The 12,053-nt window shown below is 48.9% G+C and overlaps 2 protein-coding genes across 2 annotated transcripts in view; both read left to right on the top strand.

The window, feature by feature from the left end:
• Positions 1-4,290: 4,290 nt before the first annotated feature.
• SLC5A11 (solute carrier family 5 member 11) overlaps positions 4,291-12,053 on the top strand; it is a 68,857-nt gene continuing 61,094 nt past the window's right edge. The window contains 2 exon segments of the mRNA XM_033217717.1: positions 4,291-4,568; positions 4,786-4,991. The gene's annotated coding sequence lies outside the window, so the exon portion shown is untranslated.
• On the top strand, positions 10,318-10,750 carry LOC117087479 (developmental pluripotency-associated 5 protein-like). Its single transcript, XM_033217718.1, has one exon. It carries the CDS (start codon positions 10,350-10,352, stop codon positions 10,698-10,700), a length of 351 nt encoding a protein of 116 aa, XP_033073609.1. The 5' UTR covers positions 10,318-10,349; the 3' UTR covers positions 10,701-10,750.

Raw genomic sequence — 12,053 nt, 5'->3', positions numbered from 1 at the left:
CGCTTGAACCCAGGAGGCAGAGGTTGCAGTGAGCCAAGATTGTGCCACTACACTCCAGCCTGGAAAAATTAAAAAACAGCAGAAGAAGGAGAAGGAGAAGGAAAAGAAGAGAAAGGAGGAGGGGGGGGGGGAGGAGGAGGAGGAGGGGGAGGAGGAGGAAGGAGAGGAGGGAAGGAGGAGGGAGAGGAGGGAAGGAGGAGGAGGGAGAGGAGGGAGGAGGAGGAGGAGGGGGAGGAGGAGGAAGGAGGAGGAGGAGGGAGAGGAGGGAAGGAGGAGGAGGGGGAGGAGGAGAGGAAGAGGAGGGGGAAGAGGAGGAGGGGGAGGGGAAGGAAGAGGGGAAGGAGGGAGAGAAGGGGGTGGTGGAGGAGGGGAAGGATGAGAAGCCTCCACCTCCTGGGTTCAAGTGATCCTCCCATCTCAGCCTCCTGTAGCTGGGACTATAGATGCACACAACCACACCCAGCTTTTCTTTTTTTTCCTAATTTTCTTAGAGACGAGGTTTCACCATGATGTCTAAGGCTGGTTTCAAACTCCTGGGCCCAAGCAATCTGCCCACCTTGGCCTCCCAAAATGCTGAGATTACAGGTGTCAGCCACCATGCCCAGCCCTATCTCTCCTGCAGCTACTGTGGATGGAAAGCAAGCCATGTTTGTAGAACCGTGACTCTTGGGAGATAGAAACAAACAAAACCAGAGAGAGAGAGAGAGAGAAGAAACAGTGTGGTTTTCCCTCTTTGAAGCCACACTAAAGAGAAAGAATAAGCCTTGAAATCCTCAGTGTCAACTAAATGCCAGGTAGGCAGCTCATGGTTAATTTAGGGGATTGCGTCGTTTTGGGAGAGCTAGGGAGGAAACTGATTGCTCAGAGAGGCTGAGAGACTTGCCTAAGGGCTCACGGTTACTAAGTCAACAAATGTATCTTGTCTTAACAGGGACTCCTTCTCCCGGGCTTGCATGTTGCCTAGGAAAGCTTTTCTATTTCAGCTTTGAGGGTTTGCTCTGTTCAGTTCTTGCAACAAATAACAACATTTGGGTTGTTAGGGATGTGGGTAGGTGAAAGTGTGTTATTAAAAGTCTGTAGAAAATCCAGGAAGAAATCACATCTTGAGCCCACTAGGAGAATATGCGACCCGGGAATACAGGTTCCAAACAGAGCCCCGTGCATCATTTGACACACCCCGCATTTTAACTATTTTTGTTGCTTTTGAATTTGCCAAACCTTACAAGTCATCAGAGTTCCCATTTAAAAAAAAAACAAAAACAAAAAAACAAACAAACAAAAAAAAAACCCAGACTTTGAGATTTCTCTTGAAAAAGGAATGCTGGCAACATAAGACCCACATTCTTACATGGTGACAATAGGCTGGAACTAAAATCTGGGAGACAGACTCGCAGTAACTGTATTTGCTCGGTGTGTTTGCTCTGTATGAATTCACAGTTTGTATATTTGCTTTGCTCTTTTTTTTTTTTTTTTTTGAGATGGAGTCTCGCTCTGTCACCCAGGCTAGAATGCAATAGTGTGATCTCGGCTCACTGCAACCTCCACCTCCTGGGTTCAAGCGATTCTCCTGCTGCAGCCTCTCGAGTAGCTGGGACTACAGGTGCACCCCACCACGCCCAGCTAATTTTTGTATTTTTAGTAGAGATGGGGTTTCACCATGTTGGCCAGGATTGTCTCGATCTCTTGACCTCGTGATCTGCCCGTCTCAGCCTCCCAAAGTGCTAGGATTACAGGCATAAGCCACCGTACCCGGCCATCTGCTGTCATTTTTAAAGGTATACTTTACATACAATAAAATGCATGAGTCAGCTGGGTACGGTGGCTTATGCCTGTAATCCCAGCACTTTGGGAGGGTGAGGCAGGAGAATCGCTTGAACCCAGAAGACAGAGGTTGCAATGAGCTGAGATGGCGCCATTGCACTCCATCCTGGGTGATAGAGTGAGACTTCATTAAAAAAAAAAAAAAAAAAAAAAAGCATTTCAGTGTTAATCCTTCAATTCACCGGATTTTACCAATTGTATTTACCCTATAATTACCACCCAATTCAAGATAATAGACACACGAGTAACTGGGACTACAGGTGCACACTACCACACCAGGCTAATTTAATTTTATATTTTTAGTAGAGATGGTATTTTTACATTGGCCAGGCTGGTCTCGAAATTCTGGCCTCAGGTGATCCACCCACCTTGGTCTACCAAAGTGCTGGGATCACAGGTGTGACCACTGTGCCCAGCCCAGGTCAGCTCCTTTTGCTCAGCGTAATGTTTCTTCGAGTCTTCGATTCATCCGTGGTGTTGCGTGGGTTGGGTAGCTCATTCCTTTCGATGACACTTTTCCACAGTGTTAGAGGCAGCGCAGTTTGTTTGGGTTCAAATGATTCTCCCACCTCAGTCTCCTGAGTAGCTGGGACTACAGGTACACACTACCATGTCCATCTAATTCTTCCTATTTTGTATAGAGATGGGGGTCTCACTATGTTGCCCAGACTAGTCTCTAACTCCTGGCCTCAAGAGATCCTCCTGCCTCAGCTTCCCAGAGCACTGAGATGATAGCATGAGCCCCTGCACTCCACCTCTCCTATTCTTTATAGCACTGAGGGTAAAAACTGAAAAACCTGACAATCAGAGAAACCATCAGAGGTGACAAGCCAAGGGTCGAGCGGGCCACATGTGGCCCTCATGGATGCATAATCATGAAACTTGGCATAACTTCTCTAGAACAATCAGAAGTTCTGATCCCATTGGGCCTGTCTTCCCCTAGGTGGAGCTGGGTTGTGGCTGCCCACTTCAGCTGGAACACATGCTCTCGGGTCAGCCACAGCTCCACCTGCCCGGCTTCACTCACGGCCACGCCTCTTCTGTAGACACCCTGCACATGGCTAAAGTTCCCCAGACATTCCCGAGAAGTCAGGACTGGACCCCAGGTTGGTGAAGCAGCGCACCCTCAGTGGCACCCCACTGCCCTTCCTGGTGCTGTGGCCTCTGCTGCAGATCGCAGATCTGTGGCCTTCTGTCTGGCCCTGTTCTCCATTCCCAGCTGTTCTTTCTGTAAATCTGTCCCCCAGGGCAGGTCCCTCCCCTAAAGGCCCCATTCCTACTGGTGTTGGTCAGTCACCCAGTGTTTCCTCCCCCAGGCCACCCTTTATCCGGCCAAGCCACTCTCCACTGCTCCTGTAGGACTCTAGAGCCAAGTGGCCTGGGCTGAAATCCTGCTGTGTCACTTACAAGCGGGGTGACCGTGGGCCAGTGACTCATCCCCTCCACCTCTGTTTCCTCATCAGTAAGACAGAGATAACAGGACCCGTCTTAGAGGGTTGTTAGAAAGCCCAAGTGAGTAAAGGCATGTCGTGCACTTAGAGCCTGGCACGTGTTCACCACTGCTATTATTTCTAGCTACTCAGTGCTAGGACAGGGGCCTCAGCTAAGGACCCCCAGAGCCTGGCAGGCCCAGTGAAGGAATGAGAGGGGGTGGCCATGACTCCTCCCAGCTGTCCTGTGGCCATGGGGGCCTGGAGAGGCCAGATCTTCAGGTTGTTCTAGAAAAGTGAGCATTCTAGAATTATGTTTCAAGCCTCTTGGTTTGCAAATACTAGTACCTATTTTTAAAATGTTTTGGTATTTGGCCAGGCACAGTGGTTGACCCCTGTAATCCCAGCACTTTGGGAGGCCAAGGTGGGAGGATCACTTAAACCCAGGAGTTGGAGACCAGCCTAGGCAACATAGCAAGATTCTGTCTCTACCAAAAAAAAAAAAATGAAAAAATTAGCTGGGCGTGGTAGTGCATACCCTGTAGTCCCAGCCACTCGGGAGGCTGAGGTGGGAGGATTACTTGCGCCCAGGAGTTTGAGCCTGCAGCAAGCTGTGATCGCACCACTGCACTCCAGCCTGGGTGACAGAGTGAGATCCTGTCTCAGAAAAAAAAAAAAAAAGAAAGTTTTGGATGCCTTGAGCATCCAGCAGAAAGCTTTGCTGTGCCCCGCTGGCTTTCCTGATGTCCTGGGCCTGATGCGGGCTCCTGGCCATGGCTCGGTCACTCCTAACAGTTTTTCAGCACCTCAGACACTCCTCCTCTCTCTCTCTCTTTTTTTTTTTTTTTTTTTTTTTTTTTTGTTTTGAGACGGAGTTTCACTCTTATTGACAAGGCTAGAGTGCAATGGCGCAATCTCAGCTCACCGCAACCTCTCCTCCCAGGTTCAAGTGATTCTCCTGCCTCAGCCTCCCGAGTAGCTGGGATCACAGGCATGTACCACCACACCTGGCTAATTTTGTATTTTTAGTAGAGACGGGGTTTCTCCATGCTTGTCAGTCTGGTCTTGAACTCCTGACCTCAGGCAGACACCTGTTCTTTGCCATGCCTCCGTCTGGGGAGTGTATGGAAAGGGGCACAAGCAGTGGTTGCTGTTCTTGTTGCTGCCACTGCGGTGAGGGCTGTGACTGGACGTCCCTCCTGGCACTTTGCCTCTGTCCCCTCCATCCCCCGCCAGCATTTTTCCTCCCCCTCTCTTCCTCCAGCTCGTCCCAAGCCTGCCTGTCCCCAGCATGGAGGCGGGACAGTGGAAGAGTGGGTGAGTGAAGCAGGATGGTGCCTTGGGCTCCAGCATCTCCCCAACCCCTCCATGCCACGGGTCCCCCCAGGTGAGGGCCCTGGTGGAGGACAGTGTGGGCAAAGCGTGGGGAATGTCACCTTCCCCACCTGCTCAGAGTTCAAGGGTCCTAGGCTGGGCCTGGTCTCTCTTCTGCCCCTGGGGAGATCATTCACGCTTACTTTAATCCCTGCCACAGCTGAGGCTGGAGTTTGGAGTTTGACCCGCTTGGAGGCTCTCTCAGCAGCAGGCATATAGGAGGAAGGTCACTGCTGTCTCTGGAAGCTCTTGGCTGCAAAGGGAAAGGATCCCGGGTGTCTCCCTCCTTACAGCCATCGCCACCTCCTAGTGCCTTAGGAGCCACTGACAGCCCCCAGGGCAGGTGAGCCCTGCATCTGAAATAAGGTAAGACACCCCCTACCCCCAAACAGGTAGCCATTCTCCAAACTGGGAAGTTGGTCTGGGGACAGGTGCTGGCAGAAGGTCTCCAGCTGTCACCTGTGGGGCAGGGGAAGCTCAGCCCTCTCTGCAGAAAAAGCTTGTCTTGCACCAGGACGATGGAGTGTGTTTGTGGGGTGGGCATGGTGGTAGGAAGCCAGCAGCCGGCAGCCGGCAGCACCGTATGTGGGTCCCAGCTCTTCCACTTAACCAAGGTCAGGGACATTGAGCCAAACATTTTGCCTCACCAAGTGGCAGGTTCCTTATCTGTCAAATGGGAATATGAACCTCAGGCTGACCCACCCCACCGATGTGTTACCCAGAGATAATGAAGATAAATATATCCACATAAGCAATAAAAAACTAGAGGAATGTATTACTACAACTGCAGCTGCTATTAACTACAAGGCAAATACAAGTCTTCACTGGTACAGTGAAGACACGTGCAGAGAGCTTTACATTTAGATCTCATCTAACTGACACAGAAACCCTGTAAGGTAGGTACAGCCACCCCTAATTCACACACAGAGTCTAAGGGTCGTTAAATAACTTGCTCAAGGTAATACAGATAGTGGGTGGCCAAGCTGAGACATGATTCCCTCCCTCCCTTCCTCCCTCCCTCCCTCCCTTCCTTTCCTTCTTTCCTTCCTTCCTTCTTTTCTTCTTTCTTTCTTTCTTTATTCCTTTCTTTCTTTCTCTCTCTTTCCTTCTTTCTTTTCTTTCTTTATTCCTTTCTTTCCCTTTCTTTCTCCTTCCTTCCTTCCCTCCCTCCCAACTCTCTCTCTTTTTCTTCTTTCTTTCTTTTCTTCCTTCGTTTCTTCTTTCTTTTATTTCTTTCTTTCCCTTTCTCCTTCCTTCCTTCCCTCCCTCCCACCTCTCTCTGTTTCTTTCTTTCTTCTCTTTCTTCATTTCTTTCCCTTTCTTTCTCCTTCCTTCTTTCCTTCCTTCCTTCCTCTCTCTTTCTCTCTTTTCTCTCTCTCTCTTTTCTTTTCTGTCTTCTCTTTCACAGGTCTTGCTGTGTTGCCCAGGCTGAAATGTAGTACTGCGACCATAGCTCACTGCATTCTTGCACTCCTGGGCTCCAGCGATCTTTCTGCCTTAGCCTCCCAAGCAGCTGGGACTACAGGCGCAACACCATGCCCTGCTAACTTTTTAATTTTTATTTTTTGTACAAATGGGGTCTACCTGTGTTGCCTTGGTTGGTCTCAAACTCCTGAACTCAAGCTATTCTCCCGCCTCAGCCTTGCAAAGTGCTGGGATTACAGGCATCAAAACATCTCCACCAAACAAACCACTGCCCCACCAATCAGTGATTTTCAAATGGTTTCAAATGCTGAATCATTCTGGGCAATGGTTGACAGAAGTGTCCTAGCCCATCGGGCACCCTGCAGGTAGGACTTGGGAAAATACCGTCCCTTTTTTGGGAGGTCACAGCGTGCAAAGGGTCTATAACAAAGGCTCTAAACATCCCACATTTGTTTGTTGTACCAACATTTATTGCATGCCTGTTTGGGGGACACAATGAGAGTGACAGAGACATGGACCTTCTTTATGCGGCTTGCTGTGTAGTGCAGACAAGGGGTAATGAGAGGATCACACACATCAGATATTAGACTTGATTAGACTGTGATGAGAAGTTGTGTTTGCCATGAAAGCAAAAAGCTTGGGGACCCAATTTATATTGAGGCCAAGAGGGGGCTCCTTTGGGGATACACAGCAAGCTGACATCTAAAGGATGGGTAGGAGCTTGTCCAGCAAAGAGTGCAGGGAAGAGCATCCCAGGCAGAGGGAACAGAATGGCAAAGACCCTGAGACCAGAAGCCGTGTTCTAGGAATAAAATGAATGCTAGAATGCGATGGGGTTGGAGCACAACAAAGCACCTCAGAAGCATGGAGATGTTTTGAGCAGGACAATGATCTGATCTGACTCATATTTAAAGATTTCTCTGACTTCCGTGTGAGGGGCGGATTAAAAGGAAGCAAGGCCAGGTGCAGTGGCTCATGCCTGTAATCCCAGTGCTTTGGGAGGCCAATTTAGGAGGATTGCTTTTTTTTTTTTTTTTTTGAGATTGAGTCTCGCTCTGTCGCCCAGGCTGGAGTGCAGTGGCACAATCTCGGCTCACTTCAAGCTCCGCTTCCCGGGTTCACGCCATTCTCCTGCCTCAGCCTCCCAAGTAGCTGGGACTACAGGCGCCTGCCACCATGCCCAGCCAATTTTTTGTATTTTTAGTAGAGATGAGGTTTCACCACGTTAGCCAAGATGGTCTCGATCTCCTGACCTCATGATCCACCCACCTCGGCCTCCTGGGATTACAGGAGTGAGCCACCACGCCCGGCCAGGAGGATTGCTTGAGGCCAGGAGTTTGAGACCAGCCTGGGCAACATAGCAATACCCCATCTCTACAAAAAATGACAAAATAAAAAGTTAGCTGGAGGCCAGGCATGGTGGCTCACGCCTGTAATCCCAGCACTGTGTAGGGATCACTTGAGCCCATGGGGTTGAGGCTGCAGGAGCTGTGTTTGTGTCACTGCCCTTCAGCCCAGGCAACAGAGTGAGATCCTGTCTCAAAAAATAAAATAAAATAAAATTAGCTAGGCATGGTGGCATGCACCTGTGGTCCCAACTATTGAGGGCCTAAGGTGGGAGGATCCCTTAAGCATAGATGTTCGAGAGTTTGAGGCCACAGTGAGCTGTGATGGCACCACTGCACTGCAGCCTGGACAAGGGAACAAGACCCTGTCTCTAAAAGTTAAGTAAATTAAAACAAAATAAAATAATAAAATAAAAAGGAAGCAAGAATGGATATTGGGGAGGCAAGACTGGAGGGTCTTTTTCTAACCTAGACAGAAGTGATGGTGGCTCAGACAAGGGTGATAGCACTAAATATGAGGGAAAATGTATGGATTTGTTATGTTCTAGAAGTAGGAGAGAATGGAATTGGGAGTGAATAGATTCTGGGAGGTGAGAAAGAGATGCTATGAATTCTTCGATGAGACATTTGTGTACCAGGCACTCTTGGTGCTTAGATGTAGTGCCTGGCACATAGAGGCGCTCACAGACCACTTGATAAGTGAACAAATGAATTAATGCCTTATGGATGACTCAGGTTTCTGGCAGGAGTGGCAGAGTGGATGCAGCTGCCGTTTAGTGAGATGGGGACGACTGGGAGAAGCACGTGCTTGGGCTGGAGAGCGTCGTCTCTAACTCACACGTGTGAACTTTCAGATGTCTATTAAGTATCCATGAGAAGCCGGGCACAGTGGCTCACACCTGTAATCCTAGCACTTTGGGAGGCCGAGGCAGGTGGATCACCTGAGGTCAGCAGTTCGAGACCAGCCTGGGCAACATGGTGAAACCCCATCTCTACAAAAAACACAAAAATTAGCTGGGTGTGGTGACACACACCTGTAATCCCAGCTACTCAGGAGGCTGAGGCAGGAGAATCACTTGAACCCAGGAGGCGGAGGTTCCAGTGAATAGAGATCACGCCACTATACTACAGCCTGGATGACAGAGAAAGACTGCCTTGGAAAAAAAAAAAAAGTCTGCATGAAAGACATTGCGTTGGCATTTTGATGGACAGGTCTGGGCTCAGAAGGTGTTCTGTGATGTCTGTTCTCTCTAGAATAATGAGACAAGGTCATCCCTGAAAGGCAGGTGGAGGAGAACACTCTGCCGGGTCCCCTGCACTCACTGGGCATATGCCCTGTTACCCTGCTGTGGACCATTCAGGGAATGCTGCTCTGCCCTGCCGTGCCTAGAATTTCTTTCCAGATACCTGAAGCTGTGGCTCTTCCTAATGGACTAGGGGTGATCCTGGCCTCTGCTTCAGCCTCAAATCCTGGGATGTCTTTTTAAAATTTTTTATTTTGTTGTTGTTATTATTATTATACTGTTATTATTTGAGACAGGGTCTGGAGCACAATGGTGCAATCATAGCTCACTACAGCCTCAACTTCTTGGGCGTAAGCAATCCTCCTGCCTCAGCCTCCCAAATAGCCAGGCCCACAGACACACAGTACCATGCCAAGTTAATTTTTAAAAATTTTTTGTAGAGGAAAAAAAAGGGTCTCATTACATTGCCCAGGCTGGTCTCGAACTCTGAGCTCAAGCAATCTTCCCCCCCAAAATGCTGGGATTATAGGCATGAGCCGTTGAGCCCAGCCAGGATCTGTCTGTTTGGCCTTTCTCTAGAGACCTCTCTGTTTCTATGAACCCCATGGCATCAACTGGTGGAGGAGGCCAGGGGTGGTCATTTAGCTCCTTCTTCCAGCAGTTCTAGTCCAGCCTCTCTCTGCCTTCCAGGAATGACTCCCTCTTGTAGGGCAGCCTCCACCAGCCTCCCTAGATCCAGGCCAGGCCAGGGCACAGCTTGTTGCAGTGCTGCGGGCAGTCAGTGCCACTGCAGCCCAGGAGTGGTAGGAAAGGGTGCGAGTGGCTTCCAGTCTGGGAGGTACAACCCGTGCCAGTCCTTATCACATCTGGAATTTTCCCCACCAAGGACCACGTGTCTCGGGGTGGTTAGGAGCTCTAGAGTTAAACCTGGGTTGGAGCCCTGGTTCAGTCATTACTAGCAGTGTGGCCTTAGACCTGGCCTCAGCTTTGTTTTCCTCACCTGTGCAATGGAGTTAATCAGAGTCCTGCCTGGAGGGAGGCTGTGACTTCAAAATGTGATTGATGCACATGGGTGGCCAAGGTTTGCCTGACCACAAAGTTTATGCTTTTTTTTTTCTCTTTAAGATGGAGTCTTGCTCTGTCACTCGGGCCGGAGTGCAGTGGTGCAATTTCAGCTCACTGCAACCTCCACCTCCCAGGTTCAAGCGATTCTTCTGCCTCAGCCTCCCAAGTAGCTGGGATTACAGGCGTGCACCACCATGCCCGGCTAATTTTTGTATTTTTAGTGGAGACAGGGTTTCACCATGTTGGCCAGGCTGGTCTCAAACTCTGGACCTCAAGCAATTCACCTGCCTCAGCCTCCCAAAGTGCTGGGATTACAGGCATGAGCCAGTGCACCCGGCCTAGTTCCTGTTCTTTTTATTTTTATTTTTATTGTTTTTAGAAATAGGGTCTCACTCTGTCACCCAGGCTGGAATGCAGTGGCACAATGATAGCTCAATGCAGTCTCAAACTCCTGGGCTTGGGCCCAGGGCAGTGGCTAACACCTGTAATCCCAGTACTTTGGGAGGCCAAGGCAGGCAGATCACCTGAGGTCGGGAGTTCAAGACCAGCCTGGCCAACATGGTGAAACCCCATGTCTACTAAAAATACAAAAAATAAAGGCCTGCTGTGCGCTAGAGCGTGGTTCTGGTTCTAAGGGTCATAAGATGGGAACTCTCCCGGCACGTAGAAATATCCCGCCGTGGGTGAAAGTTCCCGAAGACCTGAAAGATCCAGAGGTGTTCCAGGTCCAAACGCGACTGCTGAAAGCCATGTTCGGCCCGGACGGATCTCGAATCCCTTACATCGAGCAGGTGAGCAAGGCCGTGCTCGAGCTGAAGGCTCTGGAGTCTTCAGACCTCACTGAGGTCGTGGTTTACGGTTCCTATTTGTACAAGCTCCGGACCAAGTGGATGCTCCAGTCCATGGCTGAGTGGTACCGCCAGCGCCAGGAGCGAGGGATGCTCAAACTTGCGGAAGCCATGACTGCCCTCGAACTAGGCCCTTGGATGAAGTGAACCAGCTTCCAGCCAATGCAATGAAGGCCAGGGTGCAGAGATTAGGTTGTGGCCAGAGCTGGAGTGATTCCTTCAGTTTGGTTTAAAATCTGCTCCAGCCTAAAGAGTTAAGGGAAAACCATCTGTTTAGGGGTCTCTGCCCTTAGCTCTGAGTCTTGTTATGAATATCTTTGATGGTTGCCAATAAAAAAAGTGGTTTTTTTTTCAAAAAAAAAAAAAAAAAAATACAAAAAATAATAATAATAATAAATAAATTAGCTGGGTGTGGTTGCAGATGCCTGTAATCCCAGCTAGCTCGGAGGCTAAGGCAGATAAATCTCTTGGAAGCAGGAGAATCGTTTGAAGCCAGGAGGCAGAGGTTGCAGTGAGCCAAGATTGCACCACTGCACTACAGTCTGGGGGACAGAGTGAGACTCCATCTCAAGAAAACAAAACAAAACAAAACAAAAAACTCCTGGGCTCAAGCAAGCCTCCTGCCTCAGCCTCCCAAGTCATGCTCTCTTTTAAAAAAAAATGGCTTTATAAAATGGATGGAGAACAGAACAAATACTCTGTATTTAATCACATTACACATATAATGAACATGCCTATTGCTTTTAACAAACCTGTGACGTATGTCTAATTATTAACCTCATTTCGTAGATGGGAAATTGAGCCTCAGAGAGGTGATTTGCCCACGATCATGGAGCTCATAGGAGGCAGAGTTGGGATCTGAGCCAGGGCAGTGCAGTTCTAAAGTATTTACACTTTACACTTTATCACGACATATCTATTTCTGGGAGAGTCTGTTGCTCATAATTAAAATTTGTAATTAGTGTAACTTATTTTTGTTCAGGGCAGGGAACTTCCCTTGCTTCTCTCTCTCTCTCTTTCTTTCTCTCCCCCACTCTCTCTGTTTCTCCCCCCATTCCTGCCACCCCCTCTGATGTGTTTGATATTCATCTGGAAATATGCCTACACTCTGGCAAAATAGTACTATTTTGTGTCTTTAAGTGCTTCTAATATACGCAGATGGCTTCATACTATAAATCGTGTTCTGTTTGTTTCCCTCCTTTTCTTTCATTATGAAATGTTTCAGACACACAGAAGTTATAAAGAATCATGCACATCCAGAAGCCAGCCTAAGGCATGAAATGTGGTGAATACAATCACAGCTCACCTTCCCACACCTGTGGCCTGAGACCCTGTTTTCTGATCTTTTCCTTGCACTGGGATGTGGAAATTTTTCACATCTCTTGGGGCGTGGAAAATTCTCATATCTCCTGGGGTATGGAAAATTTTCACATCTACCATAGCAAATTATGTCAGTGGCTGAAAGGAAGGGATGAGAGAAGTCCCTGCTCCACTGAGCTT

The sequence above is a fragment of the Trachypithecus francoisi genome, unplaced genomic scaffold (assembly GCF_009764315.1).
Source record: "Trachypithecus francoisi isolate TF-2019V2 unplaced genomic scaffold, Tfra_2.0 Lachesis_group10, whole genome shotgun sequence".
Lineage (NCBI taxonomy): Eukaryota > Metazoa > Chordata > Mammalia > Primates > Cercopithecidae > Trachypithecus > Trachypithecus francoisi.
Note: the sequence above shows the minus strand (reverse complement) of the source record. Positions and strands in the feature narration are given on the sequence as shown.

Coding starts and splice junctions, on each gene's coding strand:
- LOC117087479 (XM_033217718.1), top strand. CDS start 10,350: ATGGGAACTCTCCCGGCACGTAGAAATATCCCGCCGTGGGTGAAAGTT.